A 26,333-nucleotide genomic window follows, 5' to 3' on the forward strand; every position below is an offset into this window, starting at 1 on the left:
TGCGTATTAATGACTTAGTTTTCCAATTTAGTAGGCCACCTTTGATGTCCATTAAAGTGAAATAACAAAACTTCCAGCATTAAACATTTTTATATTGCTTAAAAAAAATAATGACATTTGGTGAGAGCCAAAAGCAACTCAGGCAAGACAAGAATCTGAATACGAGGCGAGCGCTTTCCTTCTGTCGGAGTTTTGTCAACTTTCTGGCGTTGCCCTCCCAAATAAGAAAGCTGTGTCTTTTGACAGTTTTTCCCTAGCTGTGCCCTCCGCCCCGTGACGTTTTAATATCGCCTGTGTCCTGTGGCCCTGCTCGTGTGTCGGGCCCTTTCGAGGCAGGTGGCTGTTGTGACATCTCGGGTTTCCTCGGTTCCAGGCACCCACGTCGGCCCTGTCACAGGATCCTCTCTCTCCTGAGGAATCTGATCAGGAGGACACTGACTCCTCTCCGTGCTGCGCTCAGACCACCTGAGCTTTTCTGTTCTGATAGTGGAGAACAGTTATTCCTTCTGATGTAGAAGCAGATTTAACAGAACTTTTACCCCCAAGCACTTGAGTACAATTTCCAAATGATAGAAAGTGGAAAGGCCTCACTGCAATGACTGGGACAGATGACCCACACCCTTCAAGTCCCACATTAGAAGATTATTCTGAAGGAGAAGCTAAGCAGTTAAGAAAGCAGAAAGGCCCTCTCAGCCTTCTTAGATAGAACATGCAGCCACCTGGTCCTCTGTGGAAACAGGATGATGGGCTGCGGCTGTTACTTTAATCACAGAGACGTCATAAGTGATGTAGCAAGGTTGAATACAGCGCTAATCAAGTGTACGTTTATCAGTGTGATATAATGGCTATGCTAATCAGAGAACAAAAGGAGAAAACTATATTAACAAGTTAGAGACAAGTAACAGTGATCTCGTTTCTAATTTTTAAACTTTATATAAGTAAAAGTACATTATATTGCTCTTACAGAAATCATAGCTTAATTAGTAAGAGTATTATCAGTGGAGTTTTATAGGCACTCAAGGCTAAGTCTCTGATAACGTGGACACCTTCCTTTGATCTTGAACCACTCGTGGATCGAGAAGCTTTGCTTCGTGAGACATTTGTGTTCATGAAGCATCATTTAATGTAATAATAGAATATGACTTAATTGAAGTTTCACTAAATCGAGTGCTATAAATGCTCTGTAACTGAGACAAGGGGGAGCTCTCTGATCTCACACCCAGCTGCGTCTGGAGAAAGGGGGCTCCCAGGCTTGGTGACTTATCAATTAATTTTCACATTGTAAACTTGTTCCTTTTACCTTAAGTGCTCCTTTAGTAACAATGTATTAAACGTGACTTCTTGTCTTGAGGGCTCTTTACTGATAACCTATTGTCTGTCCCTAGACTCTTACTTGAGCGGATGTTACTTGATGGAGCCCAAGCCCACGGAATCCCGACCTGATGAGGCTCAGGCCTTTCCTAACGGAGATCACAGGTTTGAGGTATAAAGAGACGAACCCAGGACACCCCTTGGGGACGAGAGTGTCCCGCTGGCCAAGCTTCACCTGGTGCGTCCCCGATGCCAGGCCCTCCAGCTGGGACAACACAACACACAGCAGGCCCGGGGGGGAGCACAACACAATTTATTGGGGTGCTCCCATCCCGGCTCGGGGTGGGGTGAGTCTGGGGAGGGTGAGGGTCGGGCCCGATGGCTTGGAGCGTCCAGTGTCCTCGAGAAGGCAGGGGTGGCTTTGGTCCTGGGGTCCCCATCGATTCAGATTTAAGAGGAAATACATTCAGTAAAAAGAGACCCTGGTTTGGTGAAGGCCAGAGGTACTGGAGCCCCGGAGCTCTTTCTGCCAAGCAGCTCTCATGGCTGGAGCCGGGTGGCATCCGCAAGGCCCGAAGATGTGTTTCCGGCGTGCATGGGGTGGGCTCTCAGTGACGGTGGAGGTCCTTGTTAATTGCACTTACTCAGTTTCCCAGCGAGAGCCAGGGGAGAGAGGTGGGGATGGCGTGGGGTTCCCAGGGCACCTAGAAAGAGACTCACATGGGGTTCGGGAAGTCCGGAGGGTCCCCTCCAGGGATGGTGACCATTCTGGGGTGCGGCGAGGGGCAGCGGCTTAGCTGGGGGCAGGGTGTGGCGTTACTGGTCATTTCCATGCATCCAGGTGTACAACGGGGGGCCTGGCTGCACCATCCGACAGTCTCTGGGGGCAGTGCTTTGGGGCTGGGGTCCCAAGACCTCGGGGGACCGTCAGACAAAAGGTTTTGGTGGGAAATTCGTGCGTATCTGAAGACAAACCGATTCCACCCAGACGTTCAGCAAAATGGGAAAGATTCCAAGCCTGGGAGCCCAAAGTCCAGGAGAGCAAGTGCCAACAGGATGCATGGGGAATGTTCTAGAAGGCTGCCATTTATAGGTGAAAAGAGTCTTTGTTTTAAAAATCTCAAGCTGGTTGTAAATGAGACCATAGGAAGACGAGATCTTTGATGACACGAGGAGCCTTTGGGAAAAGACTCGGCCCAAGGATTCCAACGAGACCCAGGAGGCAGGGGTCCTGGGGGGTTCGTGTACCCTTGGGTGAGCCGTGTGATTTTGGGGACCAGAAGGAGAAGAGACGAGGGGACGGGAATGAGGGTCCAAGTCGTACCTCTGGTAGGAGAGACCCGTGATGGCTGGAGGGCTGCTGGGGAGGACGCCTGGCTCAAAGGCTCCTGCTGGGAGCCCCCAGCTTCAGCCTCTGGAACCCCCAGACTGGGGTGTGTTGGGGGGCAGAGTCTGCTCACCGCACTGGGGAGATGGGCCCATGTGCCCAGGGTCATCAGCGACTATCAGGCCATCCTGGCAGCCTCCCAGTGTAGGTCTGGGTGGGGTGGAGGGATGTACGGCAGAACTTCCCGAGAGGGTGTTGGGAGCAGTTCTCGAGAAGCAAGTGGTTTAAAAATAAGGTGGGTGTGTCCGTTGGCTGACAAGACACAGGATGCCATCCTTCAAGCTCTGGGCCCTCGTGGGACCGAAGAGAAGACCGAGGGTCAGGGAGGCTCAGGGAGGCTCAGGGAGGCTGGGTGGTGGGCTGGGGTCAAGTTCGCGGCAGAGTCGGCCATCGGGGAGTGAAGTAAGCCAGGCCCAGCACCCTGGGCTGTCCGCACGGCTGGTCTGGTGCCGGAGGGGTGGGCAGCCGGACACGGAGTCCATCAGGACATCCAGGCTGGAGAATCAGACATCGACGTTGAACAACGGCCACCGTCCGCATCTCTGCGAGTCCGGGCAGCACCTCCTGGGGAGTGGTGAGGCCCGGGGGGCTTCTGGGCACCGAGGGGTGACAGGGCCCCTCAGTGGCACATCCGCGCCGTCATCTCTTTCTGTTAAGAACAAGCACCCGGGTTGTGAGACATTGACAGACCCGCGCAGCGGAGGTGAAACCGGTCATAAACTGAAAAGTGGGGTGACACGGGCCGGGGGGTGACAGGCCTCGTGGAGGGATGCTTTGGTTTACAAGACGTGAAACAAATGTTTCGGTTGCGGCCGGAGAGTGAATATTTTCGGCTTTTGCCAGGCAGACCGTCTACAACGCCAATGGAAGTCGACTGTTTGGCCAAAAGGCAGCCAGTCAGCCCCTGAGGGCACAAGTGGGCCGCGTGCCAATAAAACTTTATTTACAGAACCCGGCGGCCGCCCATGGGCTGCAATTGCCAATCCCTGCCAAGTAAGGTGGACCGGACATTGGAACCAGACTTCTGGGAATAAAGATGAATAATTTTAACGTTACATTCATACCTGGTAATTGCAGTGTTGGAAACGACACTAAATTGGTTGCTAACGAATGCAAAGATGCTAAACGCGTGCAGACGTTCCCTGCCGTGTTATAACAGATCAGCAAAAGTGCACAAAGCCTCGTTCCTGGAGAACAAGAGGCAGGTCCAGGAGACGACGGCGGAGCAGCCAAACGGACGGTTTTGGAACCGGTTTCGACTACACATAAGAAAACCATCCAGGAATACGGAGAAAGGTGATGGACGTGTGACCATATCCTGCAACTTTCTCCAGAAACAACTGTAAGCAATTCATGGAAGAAACGATCCAAGTAAAAAAAAATTTTTTTAAATGAAAATAAAAACAAAAACAAACACTGAACTGAAAATGTAAGTTTTAAACAAAAAGCAGAGCACAAAATTGGGTACTATAATTTTCACTCAGGGAAAATGTTTGCTTATGGGCAAATGCCACCAGAGAATATACAAAATTGGAAGAGTTATGTGAAGATTTTTTTTTAAACAATTTTTTAAACTTGTTAAAAAAAAAAGATTTTCCAAGATCAGAGTCAATGACGTCGGCTGGGGAAAAAGAAAATGATGAACTCGGCCTCTGGTGCCCTCAGAGGAGACGCCCTCCGAGAGGAACCCAGGAGTGTGGCGATTTTGATCTTTTCTGAGAAGGGGACCGGGTAGGCCCAGATCTCGCCCGGCCTGTTTTATTGCAGCATTTCCGAGCTGGAGGTGCCCACGGGGGTCCTGCTGGCCCCTGGGGTCCCCCCAGGTCCCTGTCCTGGAGCGAGGGTCCCAGGCCCGCCCCTTACCCAGGCCAGAGAGCCACAGCCCAGAGGGGACAGGGACCCCTCGGTGCCAGCCCTGGCCCTTGTGGGAGGTGACCCTGGGCACCGGGAAAGCCGCCCCCTGCCGCCCCTGTGGGGCTGAAGCTGAATCCGACAGGCCCTGTCCTGCACCCACAATTCAGGGAGGGCTGGATGTGCCTCTCCAGTTCCGAATGACCGCTGTGGAGTGTTCTGGAACCAGGTTCCAAGGCCATAGTTGCTACCTGAGCGACCCCATCTTTAGGGGGCTCAATTCTGGCCGCTTTCGCAGATCCACGGAGCGAGAAGGCAGATGAGTGGGGGCCGGGGAGGGGAGGGTGGGTTCCCGGTTTCTTTTTGGGCTGAGAATGTTCTGGAACTAGAGAGTGGTGGAGGTTGCCCAGCGTCGTGACTAAAAGCCGCTGAATTGTACTCTTCAGAAGGGATAAGGTGGTGAATTTTACCTCAACTTAAAAATTGATTTTTTACCTCCAAAAAACAAAAAATGAAACCCCACAATGAAACAGCCCAAGCACCCACGCTGAGCGGAGTGGGGTGCGCCAGCTGGGGGGCCGGGAGGGGGTCCCCAGTGCACTTGGCGAGCTGGAGCCGATGGTGGGGTTGGGGGCTGGGAGGGGCTGCAGGAAGGAGCCTCCCCCGCCTTGGGGGGCCCCTGGTGACCCCCCGCTCTGAGCCTCGGGGTGGGGCCTTGGCTTTGTGGAGGGGCGGGCCCTGCCATGGGTGCTCCCCACTTCAGGGATACGCTTAGATATGGGGGGCAGCTCGGGTCACAGTGGGGGACTGGGGGTCCTCAGGGCTGGGCTCTGCTGGGACAGGGACACAACCCACCCAGCACGACCCCCCTTCCTCGTCACTCGGGCGGCCTCTGCTTCTGCTTATGTGTGACCCTTGACCCTGACGACCCCCGTGTCCGGGCCGGCCTCCCACAAACCCTGGCAAAATGTAAGAAGACATGGCCAGGGGGACGCTGGGGAGCCGGAAGTGGGGGGCTGGCCTGGGCCCACCGGGGCCTCGTCGTGGCCTGAGCCCATCTCCGGAACCGCCGCCAGGCCCAGCCCGCGTCCAGGGTGGCAACCGCCCTCTGACCTCGCCCCCCGCCTGCCCCTCGGCCCCGCTCACCAGCGGCTCCAGCTCCTTGGTGTCGATGAGGCCGAACTCCTTGACGAAGTAGTAGAAGTGCTTGTAGCAGGTGTTGACGTGCGCCTCGGAGCCCATCTGCGCCAGCCGGTCGAAGTGGTGGATGTAGACGTGTACAAACACGCGGAAGAGCCGCGACAGGATCTTCTTCACCACCTGCAGGAAGTTCTTTGGGAATGGCGTGCCTGGACAGACGGACAGGGCAGGGACGGACAGTGGTGAGCATGCGCCCGTGGGGACCCCCCCAGCTACCCCCAGGTCCCCGGGGCTCAGGGAGGTCAAGGCCGCCCAGCACTGGCCCCGCGGAGGGTCCCCCTTCTGCAGGACAAGGGCCACCGCTGGCCCCCCAGCCCCGGCCCCCCTTCCGGGCGACCCCAGGGAACCCCCTGCAATGCTGGGAGAAGCGGCTGCTTCAAAACACTATCAGGTCCAGCAGGCCCACCCCGAGGCACCCCAAAAGAACCAAAAGCAGGAACAGGGCAGATGTTTGCCCCCTCCGAGCTTCATCGCGGTGTGATTCACAGCAGCCGAAAGGCAGGAGCTACCCGAGGGGCCATCGACAGACAGATGGAGAAATAGAACACAGTGGATCCGGGAAACGGAATATTACTCAGCCATGAAAAGGAAGGAAGTTCCAATAAACGCCTTGAAGACGTGACGTTGAGTGAAATCAGCTAGGCACGAAAGGGCAAATACTGTCTGATTTCTCGTATATGAAATACTTAGAATAATCAGATTCAGATGCCAAAAGTAACGTGCAGGTTGCCAGGGGCTGGGGTCTGGGGTCTTGGGGAATTGCTGCTTTGTGGGTCTGTTCTCTGTTTAGGGTGATGAAATATCCTGGAAATGATGGTGGTGGAAGTTACGCAACATTATCAATGTACTTAATGCTACCGAACTGTACCCAGGGCTGGTTAAGATGATTTTTAAGTTATCTAATTTTTACAATAAAAAAGAAAAAAAAAGAAAAATTTGTGGCCCTGCATCTTCCAAACATCTTTAAAGTGTATGTAAATTGGTGAAACAGCGTAATGAAGGAAAAATAAGAACACCCGTGAGGACAGGGGCCCTGGGGGCTGCGGGAAAAGGCCACACTCACCGAGGGTGGGACGGATGCCCCCTGCCCACCCGACCAGCCTGGCTGGGATTTGCTGGATGCAGCCTTCAGCCGATGCCACACTCAACACCCGGAACGTTCCGCCCTGTGCCCTCCCAGCGTCTCTCTGCCATTCGCCCTTCGGGGTCTGGCTCCTCCATTCTGAGACTCCCTGGACCCCACGGACCCTTCACTTCCTCCTAGGACTGCAGAACTCTCCAGAAGCCTCTTTGGGGCCCTGATCCCCGGACGCTCGGGGGGTCACAGGTCTCTCCCAGTGGGCAGAGGCGGGAAGCCGGGCTTCCTTTCGTTCAACCCACCCAGCACGGCTGAGCGCCAACTTTCCACCGGGCAATGGAGACCCCAGTCCCTGCCCTTGGAGGGAGGCGCTTGGGGGGCTGGTGGGAGAAGGTTTGCTAGTTTGGAGGCAGCTCACTGAGGGCGCCACGGTGTGCCCAGGGAACTCGCTTCTAGAAGGAAATAAATCACTGGCTATGGAGCTGCTCGGGGCTTTCTGGGCCCTGCAGTCCCCGAAGATGGTCACGTCTTGACGCCCGGACCTCTGATTCCAAAACAGCCTTCTCCCGGTGGGCGCCTGCAGGCCCGAGGCAGTGTGCAGCTGGCACAACGGGGGCCCAGATGTGGGGAACTTGACCCAGCAGAGCTCAACAGCAGGGTGCAGGGGTGGCTCCCCAAGACTGAGTGCAGGGCACCCAGCCCACTGTGGGGAGCAGAGAAAAGCCGGGCAGCGAGACCCAGGCCCGTCCAGTAAAGCTCACCACTCAGACCCCTGCGCCGGGCACTGGGCTGCATGGTGGGGGCACAGGGAACAAGACAGACATGGCTGGGGCCCCCGTGGAGCCCACGGGAAAGGGACACTCCCCAGCTGGCCCTTGGGGCTGGACACAGCCTCTAGGAAGGGACTTCAGAGCCTGCGGCGGGCCACGTCAGAGCCTTTACCGGGAAAGAACGTTCCAAACAAGGGTCTCCAGAGATGCCCCCATCTCTGTCCCTGCTGTGGCCTCCCCGCGGTGGCTCCCACAACCTCTGAACTTTCACACTACCTGTAAACCATCGTTCTGGCACCACCTTGCTTGTTTGTTTTTTTAGTGGCTCTTTCTTGATCTCGTATTTTTAAATTGTGGGAACGTGTATACAACACTAACCTCCCCCTCTCAAGCCCTCCCCAGCACCCCACTCAGCAGGATTCACACACTCACGATATCAGGGTGCCTCCACCACCTTCCATTGCTAAAACCTTCCCAACTCCGTGACGCAGAGCCCCCCATGTCCCCGCCCCCAGCCCCGGCAACCTGCACTCTAATTCCTGTCCCTATAAACCTGTATATTTCCCAATATTTTCTCTGTGGTTGTTACGGACTTAGATTTAACATCCTAAATCTGTAACAGTCCCCTTTCCTTTGACCCCAGCTTAACTTCAATGGTTTACGTACACTATGTTCCTGTCCCCCGTCCCCCCATCTTTATGGCGTTCTCGTCACACGTTACATGCTTATATGTTCTGAGTCCAAATGAGAAGTCACAGATTTCTCATTACGTTTTAAGCATTTGCCTTTTAGATCCTGGAGGAAGTGAAAAGGAGAGTGACAGTCCCCAAATACGGCAGTTCCGGTATTTGTAGTTACCCCACGGAGAACTTCCTCTGTCTCGATTCTGATGCACGGTGCTCTGGGGCTGTCCCCCTGCCCGTCACCCCAAGCCTGGCCTCCAGACACCTCTTTTTCTGGAGAAATCATGAGATGGGTGGCGAGCCGGGCCTGACAGGAGAACTCCTTGAACCCTGAGGGGCTGAAGGAGAAGGGGCCGCGGCAGCCAGCCTGGACAGACCGGATGTGGGAAATCACCTCAGCCGTGCCTCGACTTCCCCAGATGTGCCGGGACATGCATGGGGCTCCCCACTGGCCAGACGAGCTGCCCGGGCCCTTGTAAAAAAACCTTTCTGCTTTATCTGGGGGCAGTTTCCCCACTGTCTTGCTAGAGAAGCTGCTAGAAGGTAGATGTAACCCTCTCCCTCATGGGAGAAGTCCCAGATGATTAAAGGGTGGCTTCGGTATTTTAATCGTAAGACACGGAGCATCTTACGGGCTAAGTTTTATTCTCCATTTCCCTCATCCGTGACAGGTGGCAGGTTTCAACCTCTTTGAAAGGAAAAAAAACTTGACCCCAAAATGAGGCAGGAGACTAGAGTACAGGAAAATCAAGAGGGGCTGGAAGCTAAATCCAGGAGAAGTTAAACCTACAAGGTGGCGTTTATTTGTCGGAAAATGTCGGTATTTCACCCTCAGCCCTGCGAGATGTCTCATGGGGTCCAGAGTTCTAGGATGACACCTGTTTCTTCTCACCCCAATTAAGGCTTCACTCCGTCTTCTGATTTGTGCTGCTGATACATCGTTGGTTTGACAGCTGCTTCTCTGAAGATCCCATTTTCCTTCTGGCTGCTCTTAGGACTGTCTCCTCGTCTCTGATGCCCTGCGGTTTCATGGCGTCAGGGCTAAGTATGGGTTTCTTTTTTATTTATCCTGCCTTTGATTCATCAGGGATCTGGAATCTGCAGACCGAATCACTTTTGGTAAATTTCCAGCCATCCTTTCTCCAATGCCGCGTCTGCCTCACATTTTCCCTTCTGCTCCTTTGGAACCTGGGTGAGAAATAGGCTAAAACTTCTCGCTCTGCCCGTGGGTCTTAGTCTCTTCTCCGCATTTCCTGTCTTTTGGCCCCGCTGTGCTGTGTTCTCTGCATCGTTCCTTCTGGATGACCTTCTGGTCACTGGCTCACCCTGGGTCCCAGCTCAGTGGAGAGGGTCCCGTTGGATTTCCCCCCGTGACTGAACCCCGGGCCCCGCTTTCTGTCCTGCTCAGCCTGTGAGGCTGTCCCAACCACGGCCCACGAGGCCCAGCACCCTCCTCGGATTTGCACTTGGGGAATTCCTAACTATTGCATCAACACGTCGGCACTCTTCCGGTTTTAGAAAACATCTTGACCAGCATTTTAGTTGTTTCCACAGGGAGGCTTGTTCTGAATATGCTAGCTCCCTGCAACGAACGAAAGCGGAGCGTGAACAGGATCTTCGCTGAGTAATACAGGAACTCAGTTTTCAGAACTTGAGGGTTTGCAGGAACACACCAACCCCATGGCACGCTCCGTGGAAGCAGAATTCAGTGAGTTTCTGAAAAGCAAATCAAAGCAAGGAAGGAGGAACCAAGCCATGGCTTGCCACAAAAAGAAAACTAGGATCACGCGATGCATTTTCTTGAGCACAGAAGAAAGTATATTCCAGAACTGAATTTGCAGATGGAAGTGAGGGCCAGAATACATGATTTCTAGTCTGCAAGCTTGACAGCCTTGGAAAATGGCTCATCAGGAGGGTTTTTCTGCATAAACGAAGGGTTCCTGCATTCTAGAAGAACACAAATACAGGAAAAGTAGGGGTGGCAGGACAAAGTGATACTGGGTGTTGATGGGAAATCAGAGTTAGTGGCGAATATTTTTATAATATTGAAGAGAAAAAAGAAGACAACTTCCTGGTTGTCGGGGGCTGGGGCTGGCTTCAGGGGTTGCTTGAGGTGACGGAACTTTCTCGATTGTGGACCTGGACTCGAAGGCAGGCATTTGTCAAACTCGAAAAAAATGTAGTCTTTATTTTTTGCAGTACGTAAATGAAAAGCAGAAACAAAAACTGGCAGAAGCGTGAACTCGTGAAGGATGTGACCGTGCAGCACGGCGTGGCAGCAGGAGGCCCAGCGGGAAACGGCGGCCACGTGGCTGGACAGGAACCCCCACCCTCGAGTCAGCCATAGGCAAAGACCACGAGGGTAACGAAGCCAGAAAGGGGGCCACGGTGGTGCTGAAATGGAAACGAGAGCCCCTACCCCCAAATCTACCCAAGGCCGGGGTGTGTGGATTTCAGCGCCTTGGGGTCACTAGAGGCTGCGTGGTGGAGGCACCTGGGGGTGCAGCTGGTGCCGAGGGCCCCTGTGGGCCGGGGAGACTGAGGAAATTGTCCTGGGTCGCCCCCAAGGAGTTCAGAGGAGATGGAGCCCCGGGGTGAGAGCCCCAGGGGGGAGCACGGCCTACTGCCTCCTGTGTGTGCTCTCATCGAGGAGAAGGTGGGGTGTGGGCTCCCGGCCTCTCCCTGAGAGCGTGGGGGTCTGGAGACCCAGGCCCCAAAGCCCCTCAACTCCCAGGGGCGTGACCCGGGTGGGATCCGTTTCTCAGCCCTGGCTGTTGATATTCGGGCTGGACCTTTTTCTGGGGGTGCTGAGCAGCCTCCCTGGGCCCCCCCTGCTCGATGCCGGCTGCACCCCATTCCCAGTCGTGACAACCACAGATGTCCCCCGATATTGCCCAGGGTCCCCGGGGGGACAGTTGCTCTAGTCAGGAAGCCACTGGCCTAGGCCAGGCATTGACTCTCCGGGATCCTGTTTTCTGATCTGTGGAAAGAGCTTAGCACCAAGCCCCATGAGGTCTGGGTGAGGGTTAAACGGGCTCATGCCCGTGAGCCGTGGGGGGCTCGGGAGCGGAGGCTTTTCTGGCTCACCTAGAAGGCAGCTGGCTGGAGCTCCGTCCTGCGGCGTCAGGTCTAGACCAGGGACTCGGGTGAGGCTGGGGGGTCTGTCCCGGGCACTGCGGGGGGCCGAGGGGCCTCCCTGGGCTCCAGCCCCTCGATGCCGGGGGCACCCCCTCCCCAGTCGAGACAACCACAAATGTCCCCTAGAGCATTCAAAGAGCCAGTGACAACTAGAACACGATACCTGATCCTACACAGGATCTAACGATGGGGGAGGAAAGGCTCGAAGGGATGATACTGCGACACATGAAAAACTGGAATCGAGACTCAGCTTTGTATCGAAGTTAAAGTTCTCGAACTTGACAACCGCACCTAAGGTGGTTATGGGAGTGAACACCCTTGTTCTTGGGAAATGAACGGGGAAGGGTTAGGTGTTCAAGGAGCACGATGCGTGCAACATGCACTCAAGGGTGCAGAAAACGGACTGATAAACAGATACAGACGGACAGGTGGGTAGGATGGAACAAAGATGGACAGATGGATGGAGGGACTAATACAGCAAAGGGGGTGAAAAGTTAAAATTGGCAGATTTGGTGGCCACAGTGTGATAAGCCCAAGTCAACAGTAGTCCTGAAAACCCTAAAGAATAACCGGGTCCCTATCTGAGACTCTACAGAAGTTTCACTCACTAAGTTTATTCTTCAGAGACTTAAATCCTCCAGAGAACGCCTATGTCAGCTAAGTCCCAAAACCCAGAGGCCACAGACTCTTCTAGAACATCAATCAGATGTGCCCCCTTTTCCCATCATGTTGACATCCCTTTTGTATATAAGTTATATTTCATAATAAGGAAATAATTGAAACTATGGTACTGTAATCAGAACATTTTTGGAAATTTCCTGTGTAACTAGTTGTTAAAGCATACTTTGAAAGATATTACTTTTTTGCATACATGTTATATTTTAAAATAAGAAAATAAATGAGACTGTGGAACTGTGACCCATAATATTCTTCGAAATCTGCTCTCTAACTATTTGTTAAATTGCACTTGGAAAGCTATCACTTCTATGTGTATATGTTATATTCCACAATAAAAAAATGTGATTAATAAAAAAAAACTGGTAGCTTTGGGTGTCTGGGGGTGGGGTATGGGGGTATGTTGGAGTTCTCTTTATGGGGTTCATATTATTTTTGTAACTGTCATGTTTCAACATACTTTAGAATAATAAGTTTTTTTAAAAAGTCCCCAGACACTGCCAAGTGTCCCCTAGGGCAGCGCTGCCCCAGGCGGGAGCCCTCCCACCCCGCGGGAACTCGGCAGCACCCGGTGCACAAGGGGGCCAGGAAGGGATAAGAAAAGAACCCCCGCTGCTCCCAGGGGCCGCCCAGCTTCGGGGGGACTCAGAAAGCCAAGGACCCCCAGGTCCAGCACCAGCCCGCAGTGCACAGGACACTGATGAGACGGCAGAGCGAGGCCGCCCAGGATGGGAAGGTGAGAGGGGGCGCGGCAGGGGTCCCCATTCCCGCTTTCGTGCCAGCAGCTCGGAGGAGCGGAGGGGCATCCCACACCTGTCTCCCACCCCCACGATGTACCGCGCTGGGGACTGGCTCCAGGGGCAGTGAGGGAGGGACGGGAGCGCGGCCGGACAGAAACGCCAGTCAGGCCACAGGTGACCCCACCGGAGCCTGGAAAGACACACAATACTAAGTGCTGGCAAGGAGGAGGGGAAGCCACGGCCCCACGTGCCATGGACGGGAACGTGCAATGGTGCTCAGAGTGTGGGAAAGTCTGAAAGTCCCACACAAGACCCTGCAATGACCTCCAGGCACCTACAAAGGGAAATGACAACACATCCGCACGCACACTTGCACACACGCGTTCACGGCTGTGCAGTTCACCAGAGCCAAAATGCCCAAACAGCCCGAGCGTCCATCCTCAGACGGATGGATCGACAGCACCTGGTCTAAATCTACGACGGAAGGGGACTCAGCTGCAAAACGGAATGAGGTTCTGACTCGCGCGACCAGTCCGGTGGACTCTGACGACAGGAACACCTACAATCAGCTGACGTTAAGGAAAGGACAGTCCCCTCCATAAGGTGGGGGGCCACAGGCAATCAGCGGAAGGCCCTAAGAGGCAAACTGAGGGTCCCACAGAAGAAGTTCGGTCCTCAAGAGCACGGCATTAGCTCCCGTCTGCATTTACGGCCCACAGGCCTCCCCTGCAGATTTCGGATTTGCCAACCTCACCATCATGCGAACCAATTTCTTAAAGTGCATCTCCTTATTTCTTAATAAACATTAAAGGATTTGTTCTGTCACTCGGAAGAACCGTGACCGATGGAGATTCTGGACAAACCAAGCTCCAAAAGGCCCCGTAACATCTGATGCCAATTATATGACATGCTAAGAATAGGCAAATCTTAGAGACAAAAAGTAGATTTCTGGTTGCCCAGGGCTTAGGGCATGAGGGAGGGATGGGAAGTGACTGCTGATGGGTTCACGGCTTCTTTTCAGGGTGAGGGAAATGTTCCAGAATCGATTATGATGCCGGTTTGCACGACTCTGTGAACGTGATTAAAAAATGTTGAATTGGGAACCCCAAATGGGTGAACTGTATGAGATGTGAAGTCTATCTCTATCAAGCTGCTGTTCTAATAAATGCAATGAGAGAGCTGCGCCCGCTCACGATTTCCAGGCTCTGACCCTGGGGACGCCCCTCGGAAAGAGAAGGGGGCCCGGGAGGCTGTGGGGGCTGAGGGGGAGGCCGTGGCCCCCGACTCACCGACGCTGGTGGGGAAGACGTCCTCGTTGTTGATCTGCACCTCGATCCAGTCCATGAGGAGGTCCATGTACTGAGGGGCGGAGAGCGCCGTGGGCTTCCGGAACCTGTGCTCGTCCTGCCAGCGGTACTCGTACTTGGGGCCGCCCGACATGACGGGGCAGGACTGCTCGGTGCAGCCGTCGCTGATGGTGCCGTAGATGAGGTTGACGCGGTTGAAGAAGTCCACCACGTGCACGGCCACCCAGTCGTGCAGGTCCTCGCCAGGCGGCAGCTGCACGGCCACCTTCAGGTCCAGCCCCGCGTTCAGCGAGGCCTGCGCCCGCTTGTGCAGCTCGAAGCGCTGCGTGCCCGGCTCAAACTTCCGCTTGGGGCGGAAGGTCTTGTCCTTGTTGAAGACTTGCTTAAGGAACGGGTTGGACATGGTGACGCCGGGCCCTGGGCTGCGTTCCGGGCCCCCTGGTTCCTCCTCGTCCTCCTGCCTGGAAGAGAAAACCGAGGAAGTTAGGGCCAGGGTTCCTGGGCGGGGCTCAGGGGGTTCCCCGGACTCAAGTGGGGCGCCCGCTCCCGTGACACCTCCCGACCGCCTCGGAGAGAGGACGCCGAGGGACGGAGCTCCAAGCAGACCCTGAGCCCGTTGCCGGCTGGGACGGGCAGCCTGGGGTCTCTCCTTGTGAACGGGTGAAAGCGGTGTCGAGACATGGGCTGGGCTAACGGTGGCTGCAGTGAGGGCCGCCATGAAGACACGTCCACGTCCCTCATTCCTGGGACCCGTGGGTGAGGCCTGGCCTGGGAAAGGAGCTGGAGACGAGCTCGTCCTGGACCGTCCGAGTGTCCTTCCCGGAGACAGAGAGGCAGAGGGCAGACGGCCATGTGAAGACAGCAGACCATGCCGAGGATGTGGCCACAAGCCAAGGACTGTCAGGACCCCCCAGAGCCCCAGACAGTGGGCTCGAGGCGCCCATGAGTGGTGCTTTGCCACCGCCACAGCAGGAAACCAGATGGTGAGAACAAGCCACGCCTTATCAGGAGCTGACGGCGTTACCCCCCTTTTACAGGGACTCCGTGGGGCGGGGGACACTGCCCCAGAGCCAGAGCTGACTCCAGGCGGCTCCGAAGCCTGGCGGGGATGTGGGGTTTGGGGGCCACATCGGTGGTGACGACCTGAAGCCCCTTTTTGTGCAAACCCCATCTCCTTCTCCGAGAGGCGTCTCACACCGTCCCAGCTCCCAAGGCCAGGACCTTTGCATGTGTCTCTGTCTGACAGTCTGTCCACCTGCCTCTCTCCCTTGAGTCCTCTCCCCAGTTCTTTCCTAAACGCACGCTCATGTCCCTCATCACTAAGTTCCTCCCACGTGTGCTGCCATAGGTGAGCAGCTCGTTCCGGGCAAGTCCACGCACGAGTGGGGGATGCTGGGGCATCTGGCAGGGTGCAGCCGAGGCCCTGGTGCCCCGCTCTCCCTCTGGGCTCCTCCCTGTGTCTGGGGACTGGGGATCCCTGCTCAGCGTCCCCGGGACAGGGGGCGGGGACGAGAGAAGATGCGTGGAGCTCGTGTCTGGCTCCCTGCAGGGGCAGCTGGTTGTTCCCGTCATCGTGGGGTGCCCAGTTCTCGGCCGACAGCCCCAGGACTGCCACTCCCTCGAGTTCGCTCACCTGGGCGCAGCCCTGGACACCTGGAACTGGCCACCACGGGGCAGAGGCCGAGCTCCCCTGGGGGTTCTGTGGGGCCGGGGTGAGCGGTCAGTGGGGGGCTCCCATGGGGGAGTCCATGGGGGTCTGGCAGCACAAACTGAGCTCTTGGGGGCTCACAAGGAGGAAGTAGCAGGGAGGGGAGTCAGTCAATGTGGAAGGAGGAAGCAGAGTCAAACTCCGGCCACGAGCGGGGAACGGAAGGACTCAGCCCCGACGGTCCGTGGCATCAGGGGGACAAGACCGTCCCTGTGTCCACGCACGAGGACGCCGAGGGCCACGGAGCAAATATAAGAGAAGTCACTCTGACAGGGGGCTCTGCCCCGGACACGCTGGCCGTGTCTGGGGGCATCTGTGGGTGTCACGACTGGGGAGGGGCTGCTCCCGGCACCGAGTGGGGGACCCCGGGGGGCTGCTCAGCACCCCCCCGAGCCCAGGACGCCCCCACCCCAGAGAACGACAAGCCTCGGCCGGAGGAAAGTGAGCTGGGCCCGAGGCTGCTGCCAGCGGAGCGGCCAGGCCTGAGCCACCGTCACCCGTGAGCCGGGCGCACGCACGTCTGCAGGACGGGCAGGGAGCCGCCGGGATGGCTGCCACACGTCCCCACAGGCCTGGTGGGTGCTGCCTCCGGCCCCTGCACCCTCCACACTTTAGTTCCGGAAGCTCCACCCAGACAACGGGATCGTCCTCGGCCACGAGCAGGAATGAAGTTCAGACCCAGAGGGACACTGTCTGGTTTCTCTTCGGTGAGATACTTAGAATAAGCAAATTCACAGACAGGAAGTGGATCTGTGGTTGTGCGGCCGGCGGAGGGGTGGGGGTGACAGGTGCCGGGCTCACGGCTGCTCTTCAGGGAGAAGGAAATGTCCTGGCTGAGACCGTGGTGCAGGCGGCAGAGCTCCGTGAACAGACTAAAACCAGCGGAACCGGACGCGCTAAGGCAGGAGCACGGGGCAGAGAGGGGTTCCACCCCCAGCAAGCCGTCGTCAGAAACAGGGCAGGGGCTGTGAATGGCGATGGAAGTGAATAGAACAAATAGAATGTTCTTCAATGAAAAAAGAAAAACGGACAAGAACGGCGGGGAGGGGCCGGCGACTCGGCGGGCCTGGGTCCCAGGTGGGTGAAGCAGCCCCGGGGTCCAAACTCGGGCAAACGCTATTTTAGAAATATTTCTTTCTTTCCACTGTGAAATGTGAGAAAGTCTCAGAAGAAACACGTGATGAAAGGGGGCAGTCCGAGGACTTCTTGCCCCGCAGACGCCCGTGCGCCGCCCCCCAGTGACGGGGGCAGGAAGGATGTGGGGTTCCCAGCACCCCTTCTTCAGAAACGCCTCAGCTTCCCCAAAGCCACCCCGGGGCCCTCGGCTGCCCTGTCACTTCCTCTGTTTCTGCTGATGCCAGGGCAGGTGCCCTGTGGAGGTAAACCGTACCCCCATTTCACAGATGGGGAAACTGAGGCCCAGCCCGGCTCCCTCCACCTCAGCACTACGACTGGGGCTGGGTTGTTCTCTGGGGTGGGGTGTCCTGGGGACTGGGGGGTGCTGGCAGCCTCCCTGGGCTCAGCCCACTCGATGCCAGCAGCCCCCTCCCCAGTCGTGACATCCACAGTTGTCTCCAGACATCACCCAGTGTCCCCAGGAAGTCAGAGTCACCCCAGGTGGGCCCCACCGGGTTGGCAGATAAGCGACTACTAACCAGCTAGCTAGTGATTATTTAAAATGCAGGGCCTCGAGCCACCAGGCTGGGAGAAGCGAACGGGGCTGGGGCGGCCTGGCCTGGCGTTACTGGGGGCTAGGCAGCGGGTGGCGCTGGGCACGCCGGGCCAAGAGGTGACGTCCCCGCGGTCCTGCCAGCTCCGGGAGCCAAGGGATTCACGCGGCAAACCGGGGCCACTCTCGGGCTGTCCATTTCCGTTTAAGACCGAGGAGCCGGGCCGGACCCCGCTACAGGCTAACTGGCCAAGGACACCTCCCCACGCGGCCACTCACACGCACCCCCTGCCCACCGGACGCGGCGTGGGACGCGCCATCGCAGGTCGTGCCCGTCTCCGAGCCCCCATCTGTGGGACACGACCACCAACCTCAAGCTTCTATCGAGAAGGCCAAGAGCACACGAAATCCCTCGCCAGCTGGGGGCCTCCCCGCGCCTGCCTGGCAGCTTCAAGTCTGTCCTTCGTTTACGACACAACTGACCTCAGGACAGGGACGGCAAAGCACAGAATAATCACGATAACTGAACGGGCCCCCCCGGGGCTGCCCTTGGCCAGACTGGGGTCACCGAGCCCCTCTGACCCTGTGCCCCGGGAGGGCCCCGCGTGGCCTGTGAGGGGCCCGGGGGTGGGCAGCGGGGTCTCCAGGGACAGGGGCCGGAGCCCAGCAGCCTCGGCACGGCCGGGCTAGTGTCCCTAACGGGCTTCTCTTCTTCCACGTCCCTTATCCCCGTCGATCGGAACAACCCAGCGCGGCGGCTCTTTAAAAGAGAAACCAGGAAACGGGGCGGGTGGCGGATTTCTGTCTCTTCTCAGAAAGCAGAGGAATATTTTTCTTTTTTAAGTGGAAGCAATTACTTTCTGGAAGATTTCCTGGCTGTCCGGAGTTCCCGTCAACAGCAAACCGTTTCCTGTCAGAAACAAAGCCACGTTTCCACGGCCGGAGGAGGGAAAACGCTTCTTCTCTAAGGCCTCAGTTGGGGGGGACCCCGGAAAACGGCTCCCCACCCTTGCTGCCCCCCAAGTCCCGTTACCGTTTCCGGGGCTCCTCGCTCGCTCTCTGTCCTCTCAGGACGCTGCCAAGGGGTGCGTGGGAAAGAAACGCGCAGACGGGCGTCCCCGAATCAGAGGTGGCCACTGCCCTGACCTCCTCGTCCTAGAAACTTCCAGAGCGACACAAGGTGAGAAGACAGACGTCCCCTGCCCCAACACACACACACACAGGCACGTACTGTTTCTTCCCCTGAAAACAGAACAAAACTAGTTCCTCTCGGCAGCCGGCTGGCAGGACACACCCAGCCCGCTCGTGCCCGCTTCCTTCCGGCTGCCCCGACGCCCGTGGCCCGGAACCTGCCCCTCTGACAGATGCCGCCCCCCGGGGGTGCTGCCCACCGGCTCAACGTGTATCTTAAAACACCACCCTGGCCACCCCTCAGGGCACAGGCCAAGGGGCTCTGTCCTTCCCCGTGGTGGACGCGTTTCCCGGTTAGTTTGGGGGTTTTGGAGGCAGTTTTCTAACCTGGTGGAGAATCTTTTTTATTTTTAATGATATATAATCACATGCCATGAATGTCACCCATACATAAATGTATGATCCAGTGGTTTTTAATCTATTCACGTAATTGTGCAAGCACTGCTGTTATCTAGTTCCGGAACATTCTTGTCACCCCTAAAAGACACCCCAAGCCCACGAGCGGTCACCCCCCATCCTCTGGCCCCTAGCGAGCTCGGGTCCGTGCTCTGTCCCTGCATTTGCACACTGGCCCTCCAGGGGCCTTCTGAGGGACCCCCACACCTCAGGCCCAGGCAAACCGAGTCAGGACAGCTGCTTGTCAGGGTCTCAGGGCCCCATTGCGAGCCTGGGCAGCCCCTCTCCCAGCCCCTGCTGAGCTTTCCCCAGCAGGTGGGCCCCAAATGCTGCCCCCTTCTCACACAGCAACGAGAAACACACACGCCATGTTCTGATCATTTTCAAAGTAAAATCAAAACAAAACAAAAACAAAATCTAAGCTCTGCATCCAAATCAAGAAGGCCTTGGAGGGCCAAAAACCCAAAAACCTCGTGGGAGACAAAAGGGAAAGGCCCATGTGAGCTTCAGGGTCTGTGTAAAAAATAACCCGATGGGCGACAACCCCCAGCGGGTTCAGAGCAAGAGCTGGGGACGATGTTCTGACAAAGCCACGGAAAGAAAAACTTCCCTTTCTGAGACAGTCCCCCAACCCAGCCGGCCTTCTCTGTCCCCCAAAATCAAGGCCGGCATGTTCTCAGGAGCTGAAAAAGCACAAAGCAGCTTCCTGAGTGGACAGATGTCAGATGGACACGTCATGGTGCAGTAAGTTACGAAACGTGGTGGATACTGGGGGCTTCTTTGCTAAAATGATAATAATAAATTGGCACATTCGTGAAAAAGTCAGGGTCACCTGCCATTGACTCTGGAGGTGGGTTACGGGGGGAAATCCCTTTCCATGTTGTGTATTTCCACCCTCTAGGCCCTTTAGGGGAGAGGAACGTTTATTTTTCCTGGTTTGTTATAAAAGATAATTTTAAAGAGGCATCTCCAGCATCATCCTAGGAAGGAAGCGGGCCCGGGTGGGGCAAGCAGGGCACCACTGCAGCCAAAGCTTGTCTTCCTCCCGGGCTGGGGTTCGGGGTCCCAGACCCCAGCCACCCTGCCTGGTGGCGGAGACCCCCAGGCGCTCGGAGCCAGGCCTTTCCAACACGCAGACGCCAAGGGCTCTTCCCACAACCCGATTTCTCTAACTTGGGCTTTGCCCTTTTCTGGCAAAATCATTTGAACCTCCAAATTCCAGGAAAGCAGGAACTGAACTCATGGGCTGGGGAGAGTCTAAAACTTCCCAGAGTAAAAACCTAATTTCTAAGTTGGCGGTAGAGGGGTTGGGGGGAAATTTGTTCTTTCTTGAACGTCCATTTTAGGAGGCACTTAAAATGGGAAAATAACCCACCACAAGAGGGTGAACGGTGGCTTTTCAGAGAGCTGGTGTAGGAAGGTTTTTACACCTTGAAGCAGGGCACCATCACATTTGGTTAGAAAAAGAACCACCTAAAAAGCTCAGAAACTAAAGTAGCACTTTGAAAATCCACCCCCCACCCCGCAAGGGAGGTTTAAAAGGCTGAGCAAGAAAGGGAAACAGCTAAAAACGATGCCAACCTAAAAGGAGGGTAGTCTCTCTCTCAGCCCACTCGGCAGGTGATCTCACTGCCTCCCCCTACGTGGGACCCGACTCCCAGGGGTGTAAATCTCCCTGGCAATGCAGGATATGACTCCCGGGGATGAATGTGGACCCGGCATCGTGGGACTGAGAGTATCTTCTTGACCAAAAGGGGGATGCAGAATGAAACGGAATAAAGTTTCAGTGGCTGAGAGATTCCAAATGGAGTCGAGAGGTCACTCTGGAGGACATTCTTATGCACTATATAGATAACACCTCTTAGGCTTTAATGTATTGGAATAGCTAGAAGTAAAAACCTGAAACTATCAAACTCTAACCCAGTAGCCTTGACTCCTGAAGACGATTGTATAACAGTGTAGCTTACAAGGGGTGACAGTGTGATTGTGAAAACCCCGTGGATCACACTCCCTTTATCCACTGTATGAATGGATGAGTAGAAAAATGGGGACAGAAACTGGGTGAAAAATAGGGTGGGATGGGGGGGGTGATTTGGGTGTTTCTTTTTTCCTTGTATTTTTTATTCTGATTCTGATTCTTTCTGGTATAAGGAAAATGTTCAAAAAATAGATTGGGGTGATGAATGCACAACTATATGATGGTCCTGTGAACAGCTGATTGTACACGGTGGATGACTGTACGATATGTGAATATATCTTAATAAAACTGAATAGGAAAAAAAAAAAAGTGACACTAGAATTCTTGGTACTCAATTTGGTTTGTCGTGTAAGCTATTTGGGGGCTCCTGCTGGGTGGAAAGCACTGTAAAAGCGTAGCAAGGGGATAAAGGTGATGTAAAACAAATCAAAACCACCAGTGATGATTAAAAGAAACAGAAAATCATGAGTGTTGGCGAGGATGTGGAGAAAATGGACCCCTTGTGTGTTGCCGGGCGGGGAGGTGAAATGGCGCAGCCCCTACAGGAAACATTTAAACATAGGATGCTCACTTCTGCAGCACATGTACTGAAATCAGCACGATACAGAGAAGATTAGCACAGCCCCTGGATAACATGCACATTCGTGAAACATTCTGTAGTAAAAAAGAAAAAAAGTTAAACGTAGAACTTAACTAAGGCGATCCTACTTTTAGGTGTAGGACCCAAAGAACTGAAAACAGACACTCAAACGGAGGACCGTACGCAAATGTTCAGCACAACAAGATTCACAAAAGCCAAAAGGTGGACATAACCCAAGTGCCCATCCAGGGGTGAACAAAGAAAAATGTGGTCCACCCGCACGATGGAATATTATGCAGCTGTAAAAAGGGACGAGGCTCTGATCCCCCCCACAGCACAGAAGAACCCTGAAGACACGATGCTGAGAAAGAAGCAGACATGAGAGGACAGATATTGTATGATTCCACTTAGAAGAAATGCGTAGAAGAGGCAAATCCATTGAGACAGAAAGTGGCTGCCAGGGACTGGAGCAGAGAGTGCAGGAAATGGGGAATTATTGCTTAATGGGGAACAGGATTTCTCTTTGGGGCAATGAGAAAATTCTGGAAGTAGTGGTGATAGTTATGCAACATTGTGAATGTTTCACGGCTCTGAACTGTACACTTCAAAGTGGTTAAAAAAGCAAATTTTAACTTATGCATATTTTACTACAATAAAAAAAAAAAGTATTTGCGCAAGTCCCCTGAATAAGTGGCACCACTGAAGAGAAAATAAAGTCACAACTGTGACGCAGAAAACGATGAACTCTGCTGTCCCCAGACGGAATCCCCACTTTCCCGGACAGTGCTTCACCACGATACACATTTGCCGAAAGGAAAGACTCTGTGGAAAGCACTAGAAATCTTAATGCGAGCCACTCGTGCAATGCTGAGTTTTCTAATAGCCATGTTAAAAAGCAAAAAAGAAACCGGTGAAATCAATATCGACACTCTACGTAACCCCATAGAGCAGATATCATTTTAACACATCGTGAATACAGAAATAGTAATGAGAGTTCACGTCTCTCTTGCTCCCACACTCAGCGTGGCGCTGCATGCGTGGCACAGCTCGGTTCAGAGGCCACATTTCAAGTGGCTGTCGCACTGGAGGCAGGGCTGCTGAGGGCACAAAGAGAGAGAAAACAGCCCGAGACCAAAAGTCCAAAAGGGTAAGAGGAAAGGGGAGCTCATGTCATGGGCAGGGGGTCCTGATTCGGCCCCCAGGGGAGTGGAAACGCTCACCCAAAGTGGGGTCAGAGAGTTGACAACAGAAGGGTACACGGGAAAAATCTACACATTGCGGACTAGGGACTATAATTAATAGGAATACCATACTCTATTAAGGTTTCACTCTTAACTAAGTTTATTCTTCAGAAACTTAAATCGTCCTGTGCCAGCTAAGTCCCAAAACCCAGAGGCCACAGCCTTTTCTAGAACATCAACTAGGTGTGTCACCTTTTCCCATAAAGTCGATACCCCTTTTCAACATGAACAGGTTAGGGGGGTCACAGCCTAGACATCCCTGAAGATTGGGGAAGTAATTAAACTAGAGGAAGGGGCAGCAACAGACAAGACGGAATTTAACAAAGGATGATGAATACTGAATCTCTATATAATTTTCTTTTCCTTAGTTGCTAGGGTATTAGAATAGCCAGAAGGAAAGAACCAAAATGGTGGCACTGTAACCCATAGCATCCTTTGAGATTTGTTTTACAGCTACTTGCTAAATTGTAATTTGAAAGCTATACCTTTTTGTATAATTGTTATATTTCACAATAAGGAAATGACTGAGACTATGGTAATATAAATCATAACAACTTTGGAAATCCCCTAAATATCAACTAGTTAAATCATACTTTGAAAAATACTACCTTTTTATATATATGTTATATTTCATAATAAGGAAATAACTGAAACTGTAGAATTGTAACCTATAATATTCTTTGAAATTTGCTCTCTAACTACTTATTAAATTGCACTTGGAAAGTTGTCACTTTTATGCATGTATGTTGTATTCTACAATGAAAAATATCATAAAAAACAAAGTGGGTTGGAGAAGCAGCAAATGACGCTTTGGGGGGATGTGGGGGGAGAAGTGGGGACCAGAGACACCGGGAGGTACAGACTTCTGCTTTCTCTGTTCTCGCTCTCAGAAAAACCCAGCAGACCTCGGATTCCGGACTTTTCCAGAGCTGCTGGAGATTGAGTCACAGCCCCCGAAACCCAGGGCCTGTGGGTGCAAAACCATCTGCGAACAGGGTCCCTTGAAGATGTGATCACAGGTTTCGGTGCGGCCCAGGGCCCGGCTGAGTACTTATAGAGGAAATCCGGACGCAGTTAGTTGGTAGAAGCCAGAAGCGAGGGGAAACCACAAGAGGCCAGAAGCAAGGAGAGACAGACGGACACCGGATGGATGACGGCCACCACCGGACGCTACAGGCCCTGGGAGAGGGCACGGCCTTGCCGACCCCTTGATTTGGGTCTTGTCTGGGCTGAGGCCCGGCCTGTGACACACACACACACACACACACACACACACACACACCTTCCCCTGTACTAAAAGAAGAACCAGCCTGCAAAGGAAGTGAACCTAGGAGCACAGAAAGGGAAACCACTTTTATCTCACACGCAAAAATCCAGGACACCACCACGATGTGGGGCCATATCTATTCCCGGGGGAGAGTGCCAGCCAGGGGGACGGGGGTCTCGGGTCCCAGCCTGGCTGCCCGGGTGGGAGAACGGGGCCGAGAAGATCCCCTGCGACTTTAGGAAATGGGGAAAGCCGCTGGCCGGGCCTGAAGCTGGCGTTGCCACTCTCTGCCAAGGGTAAAAGGAGAAGTTCAAAACCACAAGGCAAGGTGGGTGCTCAGGTTATAAAATATGCAAAAGTGCGTGTGCACGACTGTGTCAGTGTATCCCACTGCACACGCTGCATCCGTGCAGTTTACTGTGGGGTCAGTTCAACCCGGGCAGCACTTAAAAAACAGACAACACGCAGGAAAATGAAAAGCGGGTGTGCCCAGTGCGCCCCAGAGCACATCTGCGTGGAAAAATCGCCGGTGATTTACTTTCTGCTTTGTCTTCCTGCCCTTTCCGAATCCTCTCCCGCCTTAGTGACCACAACACACGTGGTCAGTGACAGCGGATCCCAGGCCACGGCCCGCGGAAGGAGGGGGCTTGGCGTCGCCCCACGCAGCTGCCCAGAACGCGGCAAGGCCCCGGTCCAGCCTCTCCACGGGTTTCCCACGCGAGCTCCGGGGTCCTGGCCCTGGCCCTGTGGGCTTTTCGCCCTTCTGTCCCACAGAGACTCCCCGCAGCCTGGGTTCACCCTTCTGTCCCACAGAGACTCCCCGCAGCCCGGGTTCACCCTTCTGTCCCACAGAGACTCCCCACAGCCCGGGTTCGTCCCTTCTGTCCCACAGAGACTCCCCGCAGCCTGGGTTCACCCTTCTGTCCCACAGAGACTCCCCGCAGCCCGGGTTCACTCTTCTGTCCCACAGAGACTCCCCGCAGCCCGGGTTCACCCTTCTGTCCCACAGAGACTCCCCGCAGCCCGGGTTCACCCTTCTGTCCCATAGGAATTCCCCACCGCCCGGGTTCATCCCTTCTGTCCCACAGAGACTCCCCGCAGCCCGGGTTCGTCCCTTCTGTCCCACAGAGACTCCCCGCAGCCCGGGTTAGTCCCTTCTGTCCCACAGAGACTCCCCGCAGCCCGGGTTCGTCCCTTCTGTCCCACAGAGACTCCCCGCAGCCCGGGTTCGTCCCTTCTGTCCCACAGAGACTCCCCGCAGCCCGGGTTAGTCCCTTCTGTCCCACAGAGACTCCCCGCAGCCCGGGTTCACCCTTCTGTCCCACAGAGACTCCCCGCAGCCCAGGTTCACCCTTCTGTCCCACAGAGACTCCCGGCCGCCTGGGTTCACCCTTCTGTCCCACAGGAATTCCCCGCCGCCTGGGCTCCTCCCTTCTGTCTGATAGAGTTTCCCCATCACCTGGGTTTGTTCTTTTGTCTGATAGGGTTTCTCCACTGCCCAATTTCGTCCCTTCTGTCTGATAGGGTTTCCCCGCAGCCCAAGTTCTTCCCTTCTGTCCCACAGAGACTCCCCGCAGCCCGGGTTCATCCTTCTGTCCCACAGAGACTCCCCGCAGCCCGGGTTCGTCCTTCTGTCCCACAGAGACTCCCCGCAGCCCAAGTTCTTCCCTTCTGTCCCACAGAGACTCCCCGCCGCCCGGGTTCGTCCCTTCTGTCCCACAGAGACTCCCCGCCGCCCGGGTTCGTCCCTTCTGTCCCACAGAGACTCCCCGCAGCCCGGGTTCGTCCTTCTGTCCCACAGAGACTCCCCGCCGCCTGGGTTTGTTTTTCTGTCTGACAGGGTTTCCCCGCCGCCTGGATTTGTGCCTTCTGTCCCACAGGGGCTCCCCGCAGCCCGCGTTCACCCTTCTGTCCCATAGGAATTCCCCGCCGCCAAGTTTCGTCCCTTATGTCTGATAAGGTTTCCCCGCCGCCTGGGTTCGTCCTTCTGTCCCACAGAGACTCCCCGCCGCCCGGGTTCCTCCCTTCTGTCTGATAGGATTTCCCCGCCGCCCGGGTTCGCCCCTTCCGGGCCCGGTCTCCCCGCCGCCGCCCGACGGGCCCCGCGCTCACCCGCTCGCGGTCCGGTCCGATCCGCCGCCGCCCGCGCCCCGGGCCAGTCCT

General features: G+C 55.1%; 1 protein-coding gene and 1 pseudogene across 5 annotated transcripts; one reads left to right on the top strand and one right to left on the bottom strand.

Annotated features, from left to right (window-relative positions):
- Positions 1–1,601: 1,601 nt before the first annotated feature.
- Positions 1,602–26,333, bottom strand: MOB3A (MOB kinase activator 3A). Of its 5 annotated transcripts, XM_037823976.1 has the most exons (5): positions 18,551–18,785; positions 18,375–18,427; positions 14,123–14,601; positions 5,696–5,898; positions 3,354–4,038 (listed from the first exon to the last, which is right to left on the bottom strand). In XM_037823976.1, exons 3-5 carry the CDS (start codon positions 14,541–14,543, stop codon positions 3,958–3,960), a joined length of 705 nt encoding a protein of 234 aa, XP_037679904.1. In that variant the 5' UTR covers positions 14,544–14,601; positions 18,375–18,427; positions 18,551–18,785; the 3' UTR covers positions 3,354–3,957. The 5 variants fall into 5 exon arrangements, with proteins under 5 accessions (XP_037679905.1, XP_037679904.1, XP_037679903.1 ...); XM_037823977.1 differs by lacking the exons at positions 3,354–4,038; positions 18,375–18,427 and adding an exon at positions 1,602–3,347 and having other exon boundaries at positions 18,551–18,782; XM_037823975.1 differs by lacking the exons at positions 18,375–18,427; positions 18,551–18,785 and adding an exon at positions 26,283–26,333.
- LOC119525508 lies at positions 21,646–21,746 on the top strand (annotated as a pseudogene).

Source organism: Choloepus didactylus, assembly GCF_015220235.1.
Source record: "Choloepus didactylus isolate mChoDid1 chromosome 25 unlocalized genomic scaffold, mChoDid1.pri SUPER_25_unloc1, whole genome shotgun sequence".
NCBI lineage: Eukaryota > Metazoa > Chordata > Mammalia > Pilosa > Megalonychidae > Choloepus > Choloepus didactylus.

Coding starts and splice junctions, on each gene's coding strand:
- MOB3A (XM_037823975.1), bottom strand. CDS start 14,543: ATGTCCAACCCGTTCCTTAAGCAAGTCTTCAACAAGGACAAGACCTTC. Junction 5,899..14,122: donor CGTCTTCCCCACCAGCGTCG/GTGAGTCGGGGG, acceptor CCGTCTGTCCAG/GCACGCCATTCCCAAAGAAC. Junction 4,039..5,695: donor CCAAGGAGCTGGAGCCGCTG/GTGAGCGGGGCC, acceptor AATTGCTTACAG/TTGTTTCTGGAGAAAGTTGC.